This window comes from Aquila chrysaetos, assembly GCF_900496995.4.
Source record: "Aquila chrysaetos chrysaetos chromosome W unlocalized genomic scaffold, bAquChr1.4 W_unloc_3, whole genome shotgun sequence".
Classification (NCBI taxonomy): domain Eukaryota; kingdom Metazoa; phylum Chordata; class Aves; order Accipitriformes; family Accipitridae; genus Aquila; species Aquila chrysaetos.
The window spans coordinates 1,357,676-1,382,313 of record NW_024470323.1 but is presented as its reverse complement, the minus strand read 5'-3'; the positions used below and the strand labels follow the sequence as shown (position 1 = coordinate 1,382,313).

Genomic DNA, 24,638 nt, shown 5'->3' with positions numbered 1-24,638 from the left:
TCACCTCTCATCAAGGCTGTGACAGACCCGAAAACTTTTGGTCCTGATAATTTTTTGGAGTCCTACAACAAATCTAGGAACTCTTCCTGACATATGCACACTAGAGAACACACAGCATCTGGCAACAGGTATTGGCAACAAATGAAGTTGTGCTGTGGCTGAATGTAGCTTAAACAAAATATATAATAATGCACACAAATATAGAAATTACACTTAAAATGATTACTGCTTTGCATTATCATGACTGTATATGTATTGTGAGGAATCTATGGAAAACATTTATATATTAAATATACATCCTGCTAGAAAATGACTTTCTTGACAAATCAAGCTCACTAATCACGATAGGACAATTCCCAAATGCTACTATCAAGCTATTTAACATATTCGAGCTGACGGTGGTAATTCTACAATTCATCTCAACCTGTATAAGTACAAAACTTATGTAACACACTAAAGAGATGTTGCAGCAAGTAAATAATCAGATAACCCTTTCCTATACTGTTTGATCAGAAGCAGCTATAAAAGTCTGTTGTATATGTGCCTAGAGAATGCTCCAGGACTGAACCTGTAAAATGCTAGGCTATACCTACAAGCTAAGCCAATAACAAGTATTCTCAAGCCCACCCTTCCCTGGGCAGCTGACCCAACATAATGGATTGCTGCCACCCACCCAGCCAAGCTCTTCCTTGAGCCATGGCTGCATGATCCTGCCTTGCTCCTTCTGCCAGATCAGGGGTTCAACACAACCTTCACTGAGCCAACTGTGCTAATCAAAATGGCAGAAAGCGACGCAATGTTTCAGAGTAGGGGGTCCATTTTACCAGAGTGGGGGGTTCAGCATTATAGCTCTCTACCATTTTTGTGAGCTAAACTGTCTTACAGGGGAATACAAAAAAAACATAGCTAGGGAAGGGAGAGGTGACGTGCTGAAGCAGACAGAGCCGGACATTTTCCTTCTGATATATTTCCTATATGTTAGATCACTCTATCTTATGGAACCATACCTTTAGTGTTAAGATTCATATGTTAAATCTTAACTACTTTTAAGACTGTGACTAGAAAACAAAACAATTTTAAGAAATTATATCATAACAGGTGAAAAACTGGGTTTTAGTCCTCAAGGGAAAGAGGCAGCACAGGTTTCAGTTTCATTGGGCTGTAAAATGCAGAGGTAGAGGGTGAGGAACAGCATCTTAGAAGCTACAGAGATCATTAAAAGAACCTAATATCTTCAGAAGATATGATGCTCATGAAATAGAAACACAATTTTTATTTCTCTTTTCCTACCTTCAATTTTATCAAGCATACAAGACAGCCATTAATTTCCATGCTTAATTATCTGGGGAAAAAAAAAAAAGACTGATTTTCTAATTTTCTCTACTTACACTACATTTAGTGGTCAGGTATGGCTGCATGGTCATGGCATGTTTGACCATTAGCTGGGGCCTGATTTTGCTGAATAAGAACAAAGTGGTTATGCAAGCAACCAAGCGACCAGAATTCACGCCTTTGTTGTCAGAATCTGCAAAAAAATTAGAAAATATACAAAGTAATGTTTGAGCAATGGCTAAAACATCATAAGAATATCTTTCATAACATATCTTTCAAGATCAATACAGAATATTCTTATTGGATTAGAGATGAGAACATAATGTGTTAACATTTGTACGTGATCACAAAATATGTGAAATAAGAAGCAAAGATGCTTCAAAGACATCACTAGTTTTTAAACTACTTACTGTACACAGAACACTGGCCCAGCCAATGATTCCTATTACAACTGTAGAACATATTAATGCAAATAAAGCTTGCCACATTTGTTTTGTTTTTAGTGATCTAAAAGTTTGAACAAGTTATTTTAAAAGTAGTTCTGTTATTGTGGTTAGCTAGAGAAAATTAGGGAAGCTTTAGTATACAGTGCTCAAAAGTTCATAATGAACTTAAATGCAATAATTCATTACTATCAGTTTTGTAATAGGAATTCTGTAACAGTAACTTTTCGCGATAGTAATTTGAACCACCACTGTTACAGTATCATATAAAATTCAAAGGAGCTACTGGGTTGTAGACAATATTACCTGATAAGGATTCCTCATATTTAAGAATGTGCTCAACCAAATTGTCAACAAGTTGAGTACAGGCTTTCTTCACAGGTTTATATGAGGCATCCTCTTCTGACTTCAACAGCTATAGCAGATGAAACAGAAAATGATTTAGTATTAAGGGTGCATTCATTTATATAGGATACATGCTGGTTTTATAACAATTACTACAGATACACAAGGATTTTGTACTACAAAAGCATTTAACTTCTCCATAAAAGTTATGTGGTGAAGAAAAAAATAAGGGAAGTAAAAAAAAAAAAAAAAAATCAAACCAAAATGCAAGAGAAGTAAAGAAAAATTAACTGCGACAAAAAGACAGAAGAGAACAGTTCTACTGATTTTTGCATTGGGATGAAAACTAACTTTATGCTTAATGAAATAATGCAGAAAACAATAATGTAGTCATACTTGCTAGCAGCAACTAAAAGGAGTTAGGTAGCTTTTTAAAATGCTTAGAAAAAAAAGCAAGTTCAAAAGGAACGTTGTTTTTGACACTAAGCAAAAATATCAAACTAAGATGAAACATAGTTCTATGAATATTTTAATCAGTTAATTTAATTGAGCCCATACTATAGCTTTTTCTTCAGTGCAGGCATTAAGAGGCACTTTGGTTTACTTGGCTACCTATTTTCATGGCACTCCAAGCTAAAGTAAAATCTTTGGAGACCTCTAATTCCCCCATGCGTGCTTTTGTTAATTTTGCTTGAAAATTAACGAGCGCATACAAGTTGTAGAGGAGAAAGATAACACAGGCTAAGAGATATAAACAAAGCAAGCTCATTTCTTAGAAAAATCAGAGTAAAATATAATGTAGAAGTAAGCTATACTCTGAAGGTTCACTGCTTCTATAAACTGTGTAACAAATATATTTGATGTGAAAATACACTTATCTACCATTTAAAAAAAATCTATATTACACTAGAGGCCTCATTTCAGAATTAAGTATCTTAGCTGTGGACTTCATGTTATGTCACTCATTATTGAAGAGACCATGAAATTAAAAACAAACAAACAAAAACTGTCCCCAAAACAAAAAGTGAACTATTTTTAAAACAGATCATATGGAAAGAAAGAAACTAATGCTGGAGACAAAGAAAATTACACCAATGAAGATTTTAAAAAAGGTCAGATGTTTAAAGGGCATGAATTGGTCTACTGTAAAGGACTGCTCTTGTAGTCTCCCTTCAATGTGTTTTAATACCAAAAGAAATGTTAAAATTCTTACAATGACTGTGCCATACATTCAAAATTCATTACTTACATTTTGAAGAAGCTGTTCAAACCAATCATACCCTGTATCTCTACAAGCTGCAACCTAAAAGTAGTTTTGAGAATAAACTGGTTAAAAAAAGGCATCTGAAGAAAAATTACTTCAATACAGATGTCATCTTAAAAGATCAGTAAACATGCATAGATATATTTTCGTATACATTCAGTACAATATCTTTGGAGATCAGAAACTGTCCTTTGCATTTGAAAAATAGTTCTCACCATTTAAGTGATCCCAGAATTTGTATCCCATACAACACAAGGCCTACACATTTTACTGGAGATTGCTGGCTCTAATGTAAACCAAATTTTGGTTTCGTAGAACAACATTTTGAACAGATTAAAGCATAAATACAAGCCTGACATTACAAATGAACATATGTGTGTGTATATATATATGCATATACATATTTTTATATAAACAAACTAAGCCTTCACTGGTATCATATGTCAGGAACAGCTTACAGGTGCTCCAAAATAGAATTGGCAGGAGAACTGTGAATTAAGCTGAAGTCAAATCAACTGACTTCTCAGTCTGGAAAAATGCACACTACACTACCATTTAGTAAAAATATTGAAAAGCAGGATGGAGTTTAAAACCATAATTTTAAGTAGTGAAGGGAGTGCTTTTATTTGATATTTACATCTTGGTATAATTGATTGCCCTGGTTTTGGCTGGGATAGAGTTAATTTTCTTTCTAGTAGCTGGTATAGTGTTATGTCTTGGATTTAGTATGAGAAGAATGTTGATAACACACTGATGTTTTCAGTTGTTGCCAAGTAAGGTTTAGTCTAAAGTCAAGGATTTTTCAGCTTCTCATGCCCAGCCAGCAAGAAGGCTGGAGGGGCACTAGAAGTTGGGAGGGGACACAGCCAGGGCAGCTGACCCAAACTGGCCAAAGGGGTATTCCAGACCATGTGACGTCATGCCTAGTATATAAACTGGGGGGAGTTGGACTGAGGGGGATCACTGCTCGGGAACTAACTGGGCATCAGTCAGTGAGTGGTGAGCAATTGCATTGTGCATCACTTGTTTTGTGTATTCCAATCCTTTTATTATTATTATTGTTGTTTTATTAGTGTTATCATTATCATTATTAGTTTCTTCCTTTCTGTCCTATTAAACTGTTCTTATCTCAACCCACGAGTTTTACTTTTTTTTTCCCCCGATTCTCTCCCCCATCCCACTGGGTGGGGGGGGGTGAGTGAGTGAGTGGCTGCGTGGTGCTTAGTTGCTGGCTGGGGTTAAACCATGACACTGATATTAAAATATCTTCTCAGCACAGTGGTTTTACACAACACATTTTCACTACAAATGTATAAGCATTTTATTTGAAACAGGGATATTTTTTTTTTGAGAAATACTATTCAATTTACTGCTCCTAAAAAGTAGATAAAATTATGCAGATACTAGTTTACCCTGGGTGAGAACATGATCCTGTATTTGTTAAAACAGCTTATTAACCTCTCAAAATAAATGTTATCAATTGAGGAAATTTTTCTTTTAAGAGACAACTTCTTAGTTAGGCTTAACTGTATGCTGCTACTAGCTTTTCCTGGAAAATGTTAAATATAACAGAAATTTGTTGTGTTTTAACTGAACAAGTATTTTACACAAGATGAATATAATGTGGTCTCAGTTATCACTGCCAGCAGATTAGTGAGCATTCCTACAGCCTGTTCCATCAGATGAATAATTCTAGCATAAATTAAATGTCAGGAGACATATAAAGAAAACCATCAGATAATTAAATTACTTGCATATTTTTTTGTATTCTAAAAGACTAGAGACAATATTTCAAAGATACTAAAAACATAATCAAATTTTGCATGCAACTTAATTCAAATTTGTTTAACATACCACATCAGTGATGTTTAGTATTTTCCTGGTCATTGCTTCTTTGTCATGGTGTGGAGTTGGAGTAAACCAGAGCTTCTGGAATGTCTCATTTACTAATTTCTGAAGGAAAAAAAAAATATTAGCAGAAATAAATAAGCTTATCTCGGCATGTAGGTATTATTTCTAATACATCCATACAATAGATTTGTTGACGATACATGACATTTTGTAAGGAATTATTCAACCTAAGTGAGACTGTTGTAGAGAATGTTATCTGAGACAGACCCAGATCTACTATTACAGCTGTTATACCGGCCTCTAAGCAAGCTTCACTAAAATGATCACTGGGAACTGATGCTACAGAAAATGGAGTTACCACTTTCCTGCACTAATTTGCATTCCTCAGGAAAACATTGTACCCTGAGAAGCTGACAACCAAACACAAGATTACAATTTCTATAGCAGAATTAGCAGCAATTGTAGATTACTTTGGCATTTTCAGAACAGCTGTGACAAGGTGGGGAAGAGAGAGAAGCCAAGTCTCCCTACCCAAACACAGGAAGTTGGTTCCCTTCCAATGTTTTTGGATGGAGGAAAAGATGGAATAGAAGGAAAGTAAACTAATTATTCCCAAATTACTTATAAAGCATATGGTTGTAAGAAGCATTCCTCATCCATGGAGACATAAAAAAATATACTGCAGATACTGCCTCATCTTTCTGAGGTTGTTGGAAAGGCAAGGGAAAGGAGGAAAGAGAACAAGGTCATCCTCCTTTCCTAGCAGCACCTTGGATCCAGCTGTTCATCTACTTCTTGATTAACAGTCTTCTCTGAAAGCCACTTGGCATTAACGTATCTCAAGTGGTTAAAATATATGCTGCAGCTTTAAAGTTGCAGATTTCAAATCCCACTGAAAGTGTGATACAAAATAATTACAGGTGTATTCTTAATTACCTAGCAATTTTAAAATTATTTTTGCCAAATCAAACCAAAACCATCAGTGTCAGGTTTATGATTCAACACATAATCTTAGTTTTATGCCCTTCTGCATATACATTGCACAAAGAAAAGAATATGATCACATAAGTAACATTTTAGGGGGAATAACTGATTCATTAAACATTCAGAATTAATGCAAAATTAGCACAGATTAATACTTTATAATTTTTATACACAGAACTTACAAGTCTGGCATATACTAACATCAAGTACTTAATTTTGACTTAAAGTTTATTTTGTTTGCAGAAAGGAGTTTCATATGCTAATTTTACTTGTTAGAAAAGAGAAGTACGAGAGACAACATTTGCAAGAAGAAAAAAAAAATCTAGACAATAACTTTTTAAAATCTTTTGATTGTCAGCATGAACTTGAAGAAAATAGAAGAAAGAAAAGAAAGAAAACCAAGTCAGACAACAATGTAGAAAGCTAAGATATTTGCTCTCAAAAATTAAAAGTGAATAAAAATCATAAAAATTACAAAGGAGCAATGAAATACTTTTTTGATTTTTTTTTTGTCAAAATATAGAAACACATTATGATAATTAAAATCCTGAAGGATATGTTTCATTCTACCTTAATGCCTTCTTCATCATTGACTCTCCGAATCATTTTCACACACATCTCTGTAATTTTGGGAAATGTTGGTTGTTCAATGCAGATATCCCTAAGTATCTTTATGACTCTTTTTCTGACACTGATACCAGTATCCTGTGAGGAGAAAAGCATTGTGCTCTTGAAAACAAATCAAACACATTAATTAATGTATGTATTATATGAATTAATATTTAAAGATCACCCAATCTGACCTGCAAAACGTATTTAGAAAAGGCAGCTAAAATATTCTGGAGTGCATTTATACAAAAGGTCAGCATAACTTGTACCACTTTATTCGCAACAATTCTAAAGGTTCTGGCTGAGTCCCCAGAACACTGAAACGCTTCCTCCATTTATACCCTCCCATTTAAGAGCTCATGATGTTGCAAATGTATAATTCCACTTCTTAATTCAAGAGCTTACAAGCTAGATGTGATGATGCTTTAGCTACTTTGTTGGAACACGCAAGACCCTTTGTAGATCTGGACTGTAATACTTCAAAAGCCTTTGGATAAAGCTTATGAATAAGATACGTGCAGCAAATAATTTCCATTTTCCTAGGCTTTGTCTAAGGAGAAGGATGAGGAGTTTTATTTCATATTACCTTATTCAAAATCTGTTTAATCTGAATGTCAGGATGAACGACTTTATGCACGCTCATATGCACATCTTCAAAACCCTTCACAAACATGTTTTATCATGTAACTATAGCAAATGAGTAGTATTTGACTAAAAACCTGACATGGATGCTAAAAACTAGTGGTATCTTACAGTTAAATTAACATTGTATTTTATCTGAACATCCAGACAAAAACCACTTTTTATACAAAACTCTAATAAGAAGCCTTTTAAAACACTAAAACATAGCATAGAAAAACAAAATAGTTTTATCTTTTTTTTCTTTTGGATTACAAATAGCAACTTTAGATTACTGTGTTGTAGATCTTTCTTCATCACTCACACTACTGAACTGCCCTCAATAACCCATATCTCAGACTTCAGTGATGTGGCAAAATTCCTCATTTCACCTAATTTGTGCCTTAATAAAGGAATCAAAAGGAATATAATCCTGGTTCTGATGCGGTACAACTTTCTATGTATGTTTACCTTTTGATGTAACAAAGCCTCACTGGAAACAAGTGATGCATTTTACAAGGTTGGTCTTAAAAGTACGATGCTCCCCATTAAAATAATAATTTACTCTTGGGATCATCATTCCATATTATTAAACATATAAACTCAGTTGAAAACAAATTTTCCAATGACACTTATTTTATCATATATATCACAAGTCACCGTACCAATATTCTTTCGATCAGCATGTCATAATACTGCTCAGCAAGCTGAGGACGACAGAGCACAAATCGGCCAAGCAGCTCCACAGCTGCTTCTCGTACGCTAGTGGAGTTATCCATTAACCGTCCATGAACACCTCGTTGCATATCCAGCTAAAAAGAACAAATAAAACACAGATCCAAAATAAGAAATAAAGATTTCTTTCAAGCATGACAGAAGACCGCATGTGCATGATGGATATTTCATTTTTTTTACCCTGGCTAGAATACTGGGGTCTACAGCAACAACCTCAGACAAACACTTCATGGCTTTTGTTCGAACAGCAATTGCATTTTCACCAAGTACACGCAGAATCTAAGAGAACAAAAACAAAGATTCAATTGCTTTGGGAAGGTAGCAAACAATGTTTAACAGGCAAAAATGCAGCAGAATAACATGCAAATGATTTAACTAAAATAAGAATATCGGTCTACTAAAAATTGTATATATCTTCTCAGACAGTAAAAAGGTGCATGCAAGTAATGTTCCATGGCACTGATAACTGAGCATGGATATTTACTAGGATTTGCTACATCTCTAAGACTGGTCCAAACAGGATTTACACAGGGTCCATATGTTCACTTTAAGTCCCTTCATTTTAAACTCTACTTTTGCCATTCAGTTGTGGCTTTCGCCATGGTTCTTTCAACAGGAAAGTTGGATTTGGGCACTATAATTTTAAGAATGGCTCTGTATGCAGATCAATATAAGTAACACAACCTAAACTAAACTAAACAAGTAAACCAGTACTGGAGTTCAAACATGTCACCATGACAACATGTTAGTGCTCTTCTCCCAGAAAAAGGAAAGAAACCACACTGGTCAAACAACAGCTTCCAAAGTGACAGTAACATGCACTGCAAGGAATGACCAAGTTGGCTTGTATTTTCAAATCAAATTAAGATAAATTAAATGAGTTAATATTACCAAATGAGCATGCATCTTACAGAAACTGTAAAAAAGATTTCAACATTTTGTAATTATCCTTTTACTGTGTACATCTAAGATAATGATTTTGCCATATACATACATGGACAAATAAAATAATGTATGTACAATATGACATATGAAATGCATGCAAGAAAAAGACATATAAGCACTTATGTCATCAATACAGTATATGAAAGCACATGGTGTTATCATGGCCTGTTAAATACCTGTGCTCAGCAATGAACAGATATTGCACACTACCACAAAAGTGTTTGGAATCAGAAACCAACTGTGTTTCACTGTACTAAGACTTCCAGCACAGTTTACCTGTGTCAAATAAATATCGAAGCTCTGAGCAAATGGCCTCATAGAGGCCAAGTAGCGAACAATCAAACATGCATCTTCATAGTCCACAGTATCAGAATTCATCCTGCAACAAATCCAATGTTTTAATTAGGACATGTTTATAAAAAATTATTAAAAATATCAAATGCATGGTTAATAAAGAAATCAGTGGTGCTCAAACGTACTTTAATGTACTGAACTGAGATGGAGCAGTTTTAATGATGCTGCGAAGAAACGTTTTGCGACTTTCTGCTCTATGCATGATTTGTCCTGTGGTCTCAACATCTTTTGCATGATGAGTTCCTTCAGATGAATCCTCATCCTTCTGAGATTTAATTGCTTTCTCTGTCTCCATAGTTGTATCACGGAACCACTGCGCTATATAAAACTTCCGAGAAAACTGGAGAAATACAGCAGGATACACAGAAAACAAAACCAACAGATACAGAAGAGAGAAATTAACACATTTATAATGAGATTAAGCGAGTCTAATGCATCAACCAGTATATGTTAGGGTGACAATTTAATTGAAGCACTAATATGCATGACTGAAAATCATTTTATTCAGTACATGTTACTGAAATTATTTTTATATACACTTGACATCAGAAAGCTGAAATTTACCACTAATGATGCATCAGTTTCTGTGTTCTCATCCAGATAATCTAGCAAAGCCTTTTGCAGCTGTTGAATTTCATCTTCTCCTCCTGAAACCTATCAGAAATAGAAAGATAGTTATAAAATAGAATATTATAGTGATAATTATAATCTGAAAATCTGCATGTCCACATATAAAATACACTGAAGTTAATGTTCTGCAATTACCAATATAACTAACAATTTTTTAATCAATTACTTCTAAACTTTATACAGACTAAACCAAATTAGACTGTGGCTCCAAAGTCTAAAAAAGATTAACAGTATAAGACTGGTTTTAAAACAGACTGACTGATTTGATTAATTTTCATTCTATGATCTTGTGTGAAGACCCTCTGTCCTTGAGAAAAAAAGAAGGGCTGAAATCACACATAATAGACTGACACAAGGTTTAACCTATAAAATTCATCATTAGCTCTCTCACCAATATTCAATACTGAAACAGTGACTTCTCAGGTGAACAAGGGATAAAAGGCAAAAATGTCAAATGAAAATAAATATGAAACACAGACAACAGTAAAAACATATGGGAAACATCAAAGAAATAAAAATAACTTATCCCTTTGCAAAAATATTTGGTATAACTGTTTTCAGGGATAAAGCATCCATACAGAGAAAGCACAGCAAGTACGCTCAATCCATCTAGGAAAGAACTTACAGAGGTTGTTCCCAAACACCCCTGAGCTCTAGCACTAAAGAATCATGCTCTCTGAGACTCAACTAAGTTTCTATCAGTGAAAAACCTTGAGAACAAACATACATTTTATAAAAATGCCACCTAGTGCATAAAGCCTATCTACAGAACAGGGTAATATTAATTTTCCTGTGAAGCACTTTTAAGATGCACAAAAAGGATTATATATGAAATATTAATCTGAGAACTAGTGCTAGAGACTATGTATCAGATTTGTAAATATCTAAACTGTATGAATGTTAAAAACAGAATGTATTTTTTCCAAGAGGCTATTTTATAGGAAATATGTATATCCTGATGTCTTAAATAGTTCTAGCCTATGTAAATTGAACAACAATTTTGTATATGACCATCAGACAATGTACTTCTCCCCATATAGGGGTTACAGAGAATAAATCAGTATCAATTAACTTGTTAATGAATCAGAAACTAACTTTCTCAACACCTACAAGACAGCATAAAACCAAAAACATAAACCACCCATTTTTCCTTAGTATTATACTGAAATACGCAGGTCCTTGCAATTGCTGATGCTACAGCAGAAAAAAGGATTTTTTTTTTCCAAAATAAATGAGTTCAAGAATTCAAAACATGTCTACAGTGCACATAATACTAATATAGGTTTATTAATATATATTTGGCACCCTAATATATGTGCAAATTGTGATTTGAAAGTCTGGCCTTCAACCAACGTTAAATTCTGTGGATAAAAGATGGGAAAAAAAAAAAAAGGTTGCTTGATGAACCTTAACTGCCTAACTATTTTCAAACAAGTAAAAAACCCAGAACAAAACATTTTTCTTCTTTGGCAATAAAACTTGTAACTTATAACCATCTTAACTTCTGTATGAACAGCATAGATTGAGAATCTTGTCACAAATGCAGTATATAATATAGCTTGCAAACATCAGCAAGTGGAAAAAGGTATAGTTACAAGTCCAGAAGATCAGCGTATCAAGAGATAAACTAATGAAAAGCATGCGCAAGTGTTAAAATCAACTTGACAATCTATGACAGATTTCTATGAAAAAAATCTACTGTTTAAAAATGTCAAAACAGAATAGATTTTCTCCTAAATCTAATTCTACAGTTCATGAGTCCAAACCACAGTAGACAGAGTTATAAGCATTCATCGATCATTGGGGAATATCCTGGTAATGATATCAGAGGGTAGAAGGAAATATCCAACAGTCTAAGTATTCAATTCAGCAGGAAAGAAAAATCTGTAGACGTATAAGTTTGTTTCTGAATGAAAACAATAATTTAAGATCTTTCTGATAACTAAAGCTGAATATGTCTATCAATGGATCTTATTTTCTTGCCATTTGAACAACAAAGTGAAGCTTAGCTGTCACGTACACATTTCCAAGTAGTTATTTGTTCTTATGTTACAAATCATTTATAAACAACACACTGTCTACCCTGACTGATGGTACCATATAGTATACACCTTCCACAATGTATGGATGGTACTAACATCATTGATGTTAAGCTTCCGAAGTAACTGAAAAAATGCTTTTAGCACTCAATTGCCCACAGCAATTTTATTTTCTGCAGATGCCAATGCCTAGTTACTGCCTGATCCTGTAAAAAACCCAAAACAAATAGAAAAATTCAGGTCACCACTCAGGTATGTATCTTTTTAGAATATCTTTCAATACTATTATGTAACTTCTGGAGATAAGGAAAGAGAAAAGGATTCTTCAAAAATATTTCCCTATGAAGTCTAATGTAGAATTGTCAAAATCACTGCCAATGGAGGAGAACTATAACCCCTTAGCACATAGAAGTATAAATTATATTAAGCCACGGACATAAAGATTTGATGCTATATGTAGTACAATATTCTAATTGACAAAAGTTATGGGAAGTATCAGCCTCATAAAGAAGTAGATGAATTTTGATTCCCTATTTGAATGCCTATAAATTGCACAAGTTTTTCCTTCAACATAAATCTGTAACAGTCATTATAAAATACATATAATAGATCTGGAGTCTTTTCAGGTAACTGAAAGGGAAATGAACTTGATATGACTACTCAATTTTAGATCTAACCATGCTGAGAACAATTAGTAGTTCAGAAAGAAATGTATAGCATCCATAAGAAATGTGCAAGTCCACATTTTTAAAAGGACACATAAGACCTGAGATTTTCTCATCATACTATGTACTATAGAGAGCCCAAATGCATACATTGCTTTGTTAATTGCTGCCACCCTTGCAGATTTGGAGACATTTTGATAAGCAGCATTAGCAGAAATGCAAATATGCATTCTCTAACGAAAGATATATGCAAGTCCAGTAAAAAAAAAACAAAAAAAACCCCCACAAAAAAAACCCCCAACCAATACCAGCTACATCACATAAAAACTAACCTTACAGGCCTAACAGTTTAACTATCTAAAGCCTGTGTATGAGTGCCATAAGCTCAATTACCACTTTGCAATAGCAAATGCACATACATACACACATATATATATTTTTAAGGCCTCTTAAGATAGAATCCAATTGTCACTCCATTATTTCCTCTATATTGTCACAAGAAAACTGTTCTTACCATTGTAATTAACCACTTAATATGATCACTAGGGAGATGGTTTGAGAAAGACATGAATTAACAAATGTGTACTTATAAATTGAGTATATTTGATTCAGAATTCTGAAAAACAATGAAAACTCCACAATGCCAGTTTTTTACACATCTTTAAAATGTTCAAATTTTTAAATGGATACATCTCAATCCAGCTGGCACAGGATCTCTCACACACCTGTTTGAGGATTCTGACTATAGATCCTTGATCCATTTTGCTAGTGACTGCATCTTTCCTGAGTCTTGCAGCTACAGTTCCAAGATAGTCAAGTGATGCAACTCTTAATGCCATTTCTGTAGATTTGTTACTGAACTGGTGAACCTAAGAAAAGCAGAATAAACTATTATAAAAAATTATTTATTTATGCAACTGAGATTCTTCTCACAAGACATTGCCTGACCTTATTAAAAATTCCACCTAACTTCCATGCTGCATAAAATTATGTAATTTACTATTACATCACAGATACACTCCTTACTTTCCATTAATGTTTTTCCTTTATTGGGTCTCTCTCTCTACAAATATGCCAGTTAGAATTTTTTTTTTAAATATGTATTTTTATAAAATAAACTGGACATCTAGTAGATATCCTTTGCAATAGCATAGATCTTAAGCACCATAATGCAACTTCCTCATTATTCACACAAGTATAAAGAAATCTACATTTTACCAAGAACAGGACCATAAAATATTTTTCCAAGAAACAGCTCAAATTAGTGTTAATTACATTGTAATACTGAAGAACAACTCTCAAAAACCACGTCAACTAAAATATTCACATTCTGTAAAATGTCACATTCCATAAGTAAATGTACTATTATTGGTAAAAGACCAAACTACTTAATTTTTTTCAGGTTCTGTGCTAAAGGAATAGCTCAGAGAAGTATGTAACTTGAATAATTACAGCTATTAGTCTGAATTTATTCCCAATGAATATCTACACTTATTAGATGCTATAAAATGGCATTTTTTAATGTGGAAAATGTCATGGAATAGTAGAAGTGGACTTCCATGAGAAACTGTATACATATGACCTTTACTAAGTTCCATATCAATGATCTTCTGACCTAAATTTTATTTTCTATGCATTACATAATAGCGATACATGTAAAGAAAATCCTTAAATGCTGCATGTGTGTGCCAACAATCAGAAAGCATTCCTGTAATAGTTTGAGCTGAAATAAACAAGTTTCATTATAATAAGAAATAAATTAATATAATAGTTAAAACCAAGAATCCCTTACCAATAGCCTTCCTAATAAGCTAAGTAGCAACTCTGCAGCTGGCCATTCTGGTTTATTGACTGTGGAAAGAAGATCTTGAATGAAGTTCTCAAACAGTGGTCTGTAATCTTCTTCCCCTTGTTTACTGCCACACCTGTTTAAAAGAAAATGCATTTTGTAAGTGAATTTAAGAGCCATTTAAGCTTTTCTTCTGATGCAAACAGAAGTAATCCTATGTTTAACCAGAAAACCAGTTTTATGCAATTCTAAAAAAAAAATCCAAAATATTAGCAGAAAAAATTTTATCCATTTACAGACAAATAGTTTAAACAGTTATCACTCCAAGTTGCGCTGCAAGTAAAGCAGCTAATCCAGGATAGTAGAATTTTGTTCCTAAGATTTTTTTATTTATTGTTTTGAGTTAAAGTCTGCATTAACTTGGATGGACAAAGTAGGTAAAATTTTAAAGCTCAAGCTAGAGTGGGGTATTTAGGAGGTGTTGTGTCCTTAAGCCTGGTCTGACTTATCTCACAGTGATAAGACATCTCAGCATTACACTCCACAAAGGTTAAAATCAGAATGTAAAAAAATCAAAAGATAACATACCTGATAGTGTTTCACTTATATGCGGCATCCCTAACTTTAATGATATCGGAAGTATGCAGAGATATGGCTAGATTGCTCGTAAATAGCCTTTCGGCTTAACAGTAGAAATTAACACGATAAAAACCTCAGGACTTTTTGTTACAAATCCTTTGGTTATTCAGGTGGGTTTTTTTTCCCCTGTTGAGCTATTGACATTCCTAACTTTATCTAAATGAAAGTAATTTTAGGTTTTTTATATCTTTGTCATTCTGATGACTGAAAGAATCTGGTTTCATCACTTAAATATTTACTCAGTCTTCTCTTCCATGCTTCAGATGAGTAAAAGACCCCTGATAAAAGGATCCTACATAAACTATCAGACAGATTCTTAAATGTGTAAAGAACTCTCTGCAGAATTTCTGTTCCATAAAAATTTTTGTCCAGACAGGTAGCTCTCTTAGGGATCTATAAAATATATTGTTATAAGTAACTTTATTAGTAGGCATTTAGCATTGCGAAGTGGTTTGATTTGTCTTAAGGTGTAACAGATTTTATTTGGAGTTGGTTTCATCAATACGCTAAAGAATGCAACAGTACTTACTTCTTAAGGAAAACAGAAAGGAAGTTTTGTGCTGTTCTCATGGCTGTTTCATATGAGTTAGTAATAAGCACATCTTGATCCACCTAAAAATAACAAGATTTATTTGTCTAATATTTTAGCATACACAGAAATATGATTTCCAGATCAGCATTTCTCATTCACCAAATAATTATGGCAGACATAAAATTACAATGCTTAATTACTAGAGCACCATCATAAAATATTATACCTACAAAGTCATTCCTGCATAAAAAAAAATTATGGTTATCTAAAAAAAAAAATCTTACTTTTTTGTTTGATTCCTCCTCTGAATTAGAATCTTTTTCTGTAGATGGCAAATGCACCACACACTGAATAAGCTGCAGAACTAGTGCTGTTACCATCTGAATATACATAGGCTCTCCATCAGTGTCACTGCTGTTTAACCTGTTAATAAGAAAAGACAGCATTAACACTAAAACTAAACAAAAACCACAAAACAAAACAAAAATTTTTGGTCCTAAATAACATCTTTCTAAAATTATTACCACAGCTAGAAATACGTGTTCTAGACATTTATCTAGTCATTTGCTTCTCTCTTATGCAGTGAAAGATTTGGTCTAACAAAAACAGTAAGTATCCTCAGGCTGAAGAGATGAACTGAAACAGCTCACAGATGGGCTATCAGAGTATCTGTGAAGTTCAGCAGCTGAAAAATCTACAGAAATATTTAATAAATCAAACACCTAAATGCTAAGGCACTTACTAATAGGCTTATTACGTATAATGCCATATCCATTTCCAACGCAACATTAAAAAAAAATAGACCAAACTTTCTAATAATTTGTTACTTATGTATTATTTAATATATGTGAAATGTGCAGGACTTTTAAACAAGAGAAAATAGTGACCACAACCCGGACTGACTTCTACAAGAGTTACACTTATGGGAATCTCAGGTAGCATAACAGACTATAAACTTCAGCATGCAAGAGTGTCTTTAAGTTGGTATGACCAGTACGAATACACTCCACCTCACATTTCTCCCCTTCCAAGTGATTTAACCTGACAAATAGTACAGTGTTTACTACCCATACGTACATCAACACCACTTAATGCCACCCTTAACGATATGAAAAGGTGATAATCTCTGACATCATTCTCCTCAAATTATCAAAATAATAATTATGCACAAAACAGATTGCAATTATTGTCTTTATGAAGTTATCTTTGACTACTTGTACAGAGAAAATCTTTTCACATCAAATTTTAAGTAAGCTGTACCCTTCATGACTGTAGCCACAGACAGGGAATGTCCTTCAACAGATCAGAGCTAGGACTAGAGATAAACAGTGCAGTCATTGTGGCCTTGAGATAGTGACTTCCTTCTAGTAAAGGTCCTAATTCAAAGGTGGTATCTACTATTTATGCTCCTATGCCTACCACCTTCCTATTTGCTAGATCTCTCTGATGTCTATAACCAAACAATAGGAAATACTAGGAACAAGCACTCATGTTAACATTAGGGTTGCTGAATTCAACTTCAAAGTTTCAGTGAATTTCTTTTCCTGGATATTTCCTGTTCATCCACCCCGGATTGGACAACCTATTTCATTGACAATTTGTCTGTCTCCAGGGAAAAGACGTATGCAAGCAAGGAACAAAATCAATGCCAACAACAAATGTTTTAGAATCATTTAAAGTGTCTAACCTCAATTTTAACAGAAATCCAGTTCAGGTCAGATTCTTTCTCAAGTTGAACCTGAACCTATACTATTATTCAGAAGATGCAATGAAATCCAGCTGAAGCGCTTAAAAGACAGTTGAAGTGAACCGAGTAGTTCCTAAATGAAACTCATTCAAAGGAGTATTAGACTGATTTCCTGGAAAGAGTGCTCTGAGTGTGTCCTCAAAGAAATTCAGCCAGAATTTTCCTATTAAGCTTTAGCAATGAAGAAATTATATAAAATCCATATAAACAGAACCAAAGAATTTTCCAACAAAAAACCTTTGAATGCACACTAACATTACACTCATTTACATCCTCAGTGAGACAAATAATAAGATATTTCAATTATTTTTGTAAGCAGGCATAAATATGATGGCATAAGAAACAGTGATTATTACAAAATACATTTGTCAGGCAATTCTGCTCTCACTGTAGAGGTTTTGAAATATCAACCTCTAACAAAGTGCAGCTTGTGGAGTCACAGATTTTTAAAGAACGATTTAATATTGAAAAGCCTAAAATCCTACATCTACAAAATGTAAATGCTACTGTCTACAAATTATCAATCTATGTCAGAAATTACCTGAAGTTTCTCAAACTCCTCTTGCTAGTTGTAGTCTCCGCAAGGGAAGTGAAAAAAATTTCTTCTAGTATTAACTGTCTATGTTTTTCATACCTGGAGAACACCTATTTAACAGTTACAGGATTGTTAAAAAATTATTTATTGTTACATAAAATATCACTTGTTAAATAGATTGTTAAAAATTATATATAGAAACATACACTTTACATGACATTTAAATAAATTATTTCGTGCATACCTTGTTTTTAATGCATTGCTTTGTTTTTTTCAAAGCAATCATTTCTTTATAAAATACATAAAAACTTTTTCAAATATAGGTTTTTAAAAATCTTCAAATAGCATAAATGTGTAATAGCTCTTAAAAATACGGTATGTTTTAAAAATTTCTGCCAATGGTACAATACACTGTATGAGAAAGTCAAACAGTGTAATGCTAAGCTTTCAGACTCCAGTATAGAGCAAAACTCTATGGTAACATAAATTAACATGAACACATGTATGGTTTTAGAGCACATTTGAGAAACCAGTTTTACTTCATATCCTAAGCTTTAATGTTTGCCTGACATGAAATATTCTTTCAATTTACGGGATCAGGATTGTAGAGTTTGCCTCTCCTTTTGTTTAGGCAGAATTACTTTTATAAATACTGGAATACATCATCCTTACAAAGATGGAAAACTTCCACTTGAACAAGCACATCTGTGTTGCACTGCAGTTTTCCTGAAATAATATTTTATCTGCCCCATGAATTTTTCACATAGCCATCTCTTCTGAGGAAAAGGACTTATTCTATTATATAGAAGTATCCTATAGCATAAGGATTAAAACACCTATTTAATGGAATAACCCATTGCATAAATTCAAATATTAACAAAGGAAATAAGGAAAACCACATTGTTAAGATTTCTTAAGACAAGAAAGGACAGGTAAGAGGAAGGGGTTTGTGTTTACACTTTAAACAACATAACCAAAATTAAGTAAATTCCTTGGCTTAAGTAGGCTATTTCTTCCTATAGAGTACTGTCCTAGTTTCAGCTGGGATAGAGTTAACTGTCTTCCTAGTAGCTGGTACAGTGCTATGTTTTGAGTTCAGTATGTGAAGAATGTTGATAACACTGATGTTTTCAGTTGCTGCTAGTAGTGTTTAGACTAATGTCAAGGATTTTTCAGCTTCTCATGCCCAGCCAGCGAGAAAGCTGGAGGGGCACAAGAAGTTGGCACAGGACACAGCCAGGGCAGCTGACCCAAAGTGGCCAACAGGGTATTCCATACCATGTGACGTCCCATCTAGTATAGGAACTGGGAAGTGGGGGCGGGGAATCGCCGCTGGGGGGACTAGCTGGGTGTCGGTCGGTGGGTGGTGAGCAATTGCACTGCGCATCATTTGTACATTCCAATCCTTTCATTATTGCTGTTGTCATTTTATTAGTGTTATCATTATCATTATTAGTTTCTTCTTTTCTGTTCTATTAAACTGTTCTTATCTCAACCCGTGGGTTTTGCTTCTTTTTCCCGATTTTCTCCCCCATCCCACTGGGTGGGGGGGGAGTGAGTGAGCGGCTGCGTGGTGCTTAGTTGCTGGCTGGGGTTAAACCACGACAAGTACTCTGCAAATAGGAGGAGCTCAGATAGATTTAATATTGTTCCTAGATTATGATACCAAACTGCAAAAACATGCAAGAATAAAATTAGTTCTAAACTCCAATTCTCTACCAGCAAAAATACAGCCTATGTAAATGCCTTAATAATTCTCAGAAGTACAGGAACATGAAACTGCAAATTAAAAATTACTTACTGCAGTCACTAATTTGATGGCACATAACTGTAGTTCACTGACATTTTCTACAAAGAAAGGTGTTATTCCCATAGATGATACCTATCAACAGAAAGAAGTTATTGCAAGTATATTTGACTAACAAACTGATATTTATGCAGTTTCACAAGTAGGTTATTCATTCAGCAGGTAAGGTATTCAACAACATGTATTACTTCATATTATTTGCAAATAAAGTTATTAAAGGATATCTGAATACAATCAAGTTAAACTTTTCTTAAGTGTACAATAAAAGCCATTAAAGATTTGAGCATTAAATGCTCTTCTCCTGCAGATTACATACTACACAACAAACTAGTCACTGATGTTAATAATTCAAAAGTTTGTACTGATTTCATACTTCATGACAGAAATTCTTCTGATAAAACTTACCTGAAGAATAGTTGTATCGGTAAGAAGCTGTATCTCTAGTAACTCTGACAAACTGCTGACAATGTCACAAACTTTGTTATACAACATCACTATAACTCTTTGCTTGTGGGTGGAACACTTGGCACGTTTTGCTTTTGAACTTAAAACACCACCTAGAAAATAAAAAATATCTTTATTAATTTTTTCAGTGTTTCACATCAAATATTAGAAAGATGATCATCTTCCTCAAAAAATGTCCCCAAAATAACTCCATGACTACAGCTTTGTAAATGCAATTGCTTACAGAAGAAAAACTATTTAGTAGAATCAGCTGGAAAGCAAAAATTTCATATTTTCATAAATGCTCTGAATTCTGGATCCAAGATTTTTAAAACCATTCTTGAAGTTGGACACCCACATCTGAAGGTATGTATATGACAACAAAATGCTAAATGCAAAATATTTAGCATACTAACCACCATGAGGATCCACTCTATACACAGGATCATACTGAGGATAGAGAGTGTTCTGCAAATGAAATTTTGTGTATTGAATAACTCTTTCTATTACATCCTCAATATATACAGCTTTAGGCATATTTGGTGATGTCATAATATTGATAGCAGTAAGACAAGCATCAGCAGATTTTGTCACTCTCTCCATAATAAGATCTCTCCATAATCTCTCCTCATCTTCAGTGTCATTGTTCTGTAACAGGCAATAAAAAACAAGATAGTGTGAACAAGAAGTCATATTTTTATCCTTACCAAGTAAAAGATAACATTATTTTAATATACTTAAATACACACACGTGCAAAATGATGTATTTCCTTTATGATACAAAAATAGTTTGTTTTAGAAATCAACTAATGGGTTTTTTTACTAGCAACAGGTTTGTAACCCTAAGTTACAAGTCTTCAATATCTCACTGTATTCTTCTGGTAAAACACAAAGAAGCTTTCTGTGTATTGTCAGGAAGCACTATGAAGGAAGACTGCCACGTTCTCTACTTAAGAATGATGTACCTTAATCAAAATCTAAACTCATTCATCTAGTGTTTTCTTCAGTGGCCTATGCACACCAGTTGCTGCTTTGATCAGTCTAATTTTTGCCACTAGAGGGAATTCTTACACAAAAAGACTGTTAAGTCACACAAAACTCATGAGAATATGACTTTCTCCACAGACCGACTCATCTATTATCAATGGGTTTAAAACATGTCTTATCAAATATGACCATTTAGATTTATCACAGGGTATAGAAACTCTGTATTTCTGTGTTTGTACAAGTTATAAAAACAAACATACATGAGGTTAATTATGACCACCCAGCACTACTGAAATATTGTAATAACATTATTAATAGTAAAACCAGGTGGAATTTTTAATAATTTCTCTGATACAGATAAAAAGAATCTTTCCTGCCTGTATAACAGCACAGTTCAACACTGTTGGCTTTCCTTGTAAAAATAAGGGGTTGGTGAAACCATATCAACTTTTTCCCTTTGGGGTAAGAGAATCTAAAAATATCACAGTGCATTATATATATATGAGAGAGAGATATATATTTGAAAAATCAACAGAAATCTGCAAATCAGGAGATCCCTGTAAATTTCTTGCATAGAATGGCTTTAAATCATTTGTTCCTTAGATAAAGGAGGCTTTAAAAAAAAACAAACACAAACAAAACCCCACAAAACAAAAACCCAAGTAGTTTTAAATCTTTTCTTTTTTTTTTTTTTGCTCATTAATCTCGGAAATAAAACAAATCTGCAAGTGCAATCTGCCTCTGAAAAATATCCTGACACAGAGGTAGGATATTTTCACTGCACTGTAAAAGAAATAAGCTTACTCCTTAGCAGAGGCTTTCTTTGCCATAATGACCTGAATCATATTTAATGGGTTTTAAGAAAAATCTAAAACTTGTTTGGCTAAAGATTGCTTCTTTTTTAATCCAAGCTTTTGTCTCTGAATTGCAATCATTGGACAATTTCATTAATTGCTTAATAATCTTGAGTTTTACTACAAAAAACTAAAAGAAAAATATCACTTTAAAAGCATTGGCATAAAGACTCAATCATATTGAATTAGAGCAGGTAAACCAGCACCTTCTTTTCACTTATTTTTCATACTGCTAAAGACATTCAGAACCATATACTGAAACTTTGAAAACCCAACAAACTATCTAGATGAAAATATTTAGGTACAAATAATGTGTCTCTGATTTTCATTTTCAAATTCTTCCTTTCCGATATACATAATTACTCTCTATTTCTGCAGCTCCAAAATTTAAAACATCTAGCGACTGCTCATACACGGAAGGTGCCAGGACTGAAAGCTGTTGCTGGCACTCATCTTCTCTTTGCAGCCCTCTCACAGCCCCACTAACACTGGGGTTCTGCGCTTCCCTAGCCACCAAACAGTCCCCTCTGTCTCACTTTTTTCCCCATAAAATTCAAGAACTCTATTCTTGCTAGAATATCATTTTGACTAGAAAGTGTAGAAATAAATAAATAAATAAATAAAATGTGTAATATCACATTTCGGCTTCATAAAAAACTCCGAATCCCCATGTAGTTTTAGGTATAGCAGAGCCCCCCCCCCCCCCCAAACTTAAATTTCCTGTTAATTTTGTTTATGTTGATAACATCAACTTTGCAGCATAAGAGCAGACCTAAATAAAGCACTTTCTCAGTTCTTAATGCTCAGAAGAATATGCTCTATGTGAAAGCTGTAATACTTCTTCCATTGTGTAAGGGATGTTTTATGGACACGTAGAAAAATAGCAAAGAAATGTCCAATGGTGCAAGTTACACCAGTTACCATGAATATTTAAGGATGAAACTATAATATTTAAAATTAAGTCATAAGACAAGTCAATTGCTCCTAATACATCTGTTCGTTATCAGGACTATAGTAAAACATGTTTAGTATTGAAAGAATATAATGAATTGAATTTTACTTCAAATCTTAAAATTTGGCAATCTCTTAATCACATACGTATTAAATCAGAAATTCCTTTCTCACACACACACACACAGTATTTGAAACTATCACTATATGGGACTCAAGTGAAGAAAACCCTATTCTACACAATAGTGTGAAACGATGTAATTTGAAACTCACATGGTTAAGTAATGTAGAAAGCTTTGATCCATCTTGAATATTCTTCTCCAAAATATTCAGGACTTTTACTGTTTTATCTGTTGAGAGCTAAAACAAGAAACAAAACACATCAAACAACTGTAGGAACATAAAGGCTTCCAAATTGCTGAAAAAAATGTCCATGGATGAAGGATAGAACATGTTATGTAATCTGACAAACTTAAATTAGTAAGTAATCTGAGATAGGGAGTGGATCTTGACTTGTCTGGTTTCAGACACAGCATGATTGAGAATGCTGATAATAGAATTAAACTAGTGAAATATGTTCTAAGACTGCAATCAAACTGCATTTTTAACCAGCAAAATCCATAGAAATGTATTTAAAACTGCATATCTGTAATTAATGTTGTATAGTTATACACTTTTGCTTCTAGAAACAGAAATTTACCAAATCCAAGTATCAATCACAAATTCTAACTGACCATGTAGAGCTTTATTAAGAGAAAATCCAAATTCTATGGACAAGCAGAAATAAAATTCCCTGATACTTGAGTGCTAATAAAAAGGAAATGTATTCTTAATAACTGTGTTAACTTTGAAAAACTAGCATGTTGAAAAAAAAGTAACTCAAACTCACTTACTGATGTTCTACAGAATTATAATTAAATAATCTGTAGAATATGCTAAACTCCAGGAAAGTCAGTTTCATTCATCCAGATACTATTGGTGCTCACCTTTAGAAGCAACAAAATTCTGATTTTATGTATACATGTATGTATGTATGTATGTATGTGAGAAAAACAGAGAACAGAGGTTAAGGGTGAGAACTATCAGAAAAGAGAAACACTCAGGCTGATAACATGCTACAAAGGAAGGTAGGGAGATCGAAAAAAAGGCCAGGAAGACTATCTAAATCTTGGATTAAAGAAAACCCTTCAGAGTGACTCATATAATAAGTGGCTTCACAGATACTTCATAAACATAGTAAGTGGTCATGAGCAGGCAGAGTAAGAATTTAACACAAGACTGTCCAAAGCAAAGAGTTCTAGGAAGATAAGGAAAGCAAGAACATTGTTTCTAGAGGCGTGATACCAACAGTTTGTGCCAAAAGAAAGTTCCCTTGAACTGAAGTCGGGAAGAGCATGGCAAAGAAACCACAATATGCAGTCTACAGAAAATTAATCTTATTATCACCTGGCGCATTAAATCTTCTAAGTTTGAAAGGACTCTTTGGAAAGGAAGGAAGTAGGCAATTCAGTGTGATGCTGGATGGACATCATACATTTA

The 24,638-nt window shown here is 33.7% G+C and overlaps 1 protein-coding gene across 6 annotated transcripts in view; it reads right to left on the bottom strand.

Moving 5' to 3' along the window:
- Positions 1–24,638, bottom strand: part of LOC121233000 (nipped-B-like protein) — a 174,071-nt gene that overhangs the window by 14,770 nt on the left and 134,663 nt on the right. For all 6 annotated transcript variants that reach the window (XM_041121549.1, XM_041121548.1, XM_041121547.1 and 3 more), the window contains 19 exons: positions 23,373–23,459; positions 20,724–20,955; positions 20,269–20,420; positions 19,858–19,938; positions 18,063–18,166; positions 16,059–16,197; positions 15,772–15,854; positions 14,607–14,739; positions 13,540–13,683; positions 10,045–10,134; positions 9,606–9,820; positions 9,403–9,505; positions 8,362–8,460; positions 8,112–8,258; positions 6,790–6,924; positions 5,239–5,337; positions 3,370–3,423; positions 2,082–2,190; positions 1,389–1,525 (listed from right to left, as the gene is read on the bottom strand). In XM_041121549.1, coding sequence (XP_040977483.1) covers positions 1,389–1,525; positions 2,082–2,190; positions 3,370–3,423; positions 5,239–5,337; positions 6,790–6,924; positions 8,112–8,258; positions 8,362–8,460; positions 9,403–9,505; positions 9,606–9,820; positions 10,045–10,134; positions 13,540–13,683; positions 14,607–14,739; positions 15,772–15,854; positions 16,059–16,197; positions 18,063–18,166; positions 19,858–19,938; positions 20,269–20,420; positions 20,724–20,955; positions 23,373–23,459 — 2,343 coding nt within the window. The remainder of the gene's footprint in view (positions 1–1,388; positions 1,526–2,081; positions 2,191–3,369; positions 3,424–5,238; positions 5,338–6,789; positions 6,925–8,111; positions 8,259–8,361; positions 8,461–9,402; positions 9,506–9,605; positions 9,821–10,044; positions 10,135–13,539; positions 13,684–14,606; positions 14,740–15,771; positions 15,855–16,058; positions 16,198–18,062; positions 18,167–19,857; positions 19,939–20,268; positions 20,421–20,723; positions 20,956–23,372; positions 23,460–24,638) is intronic.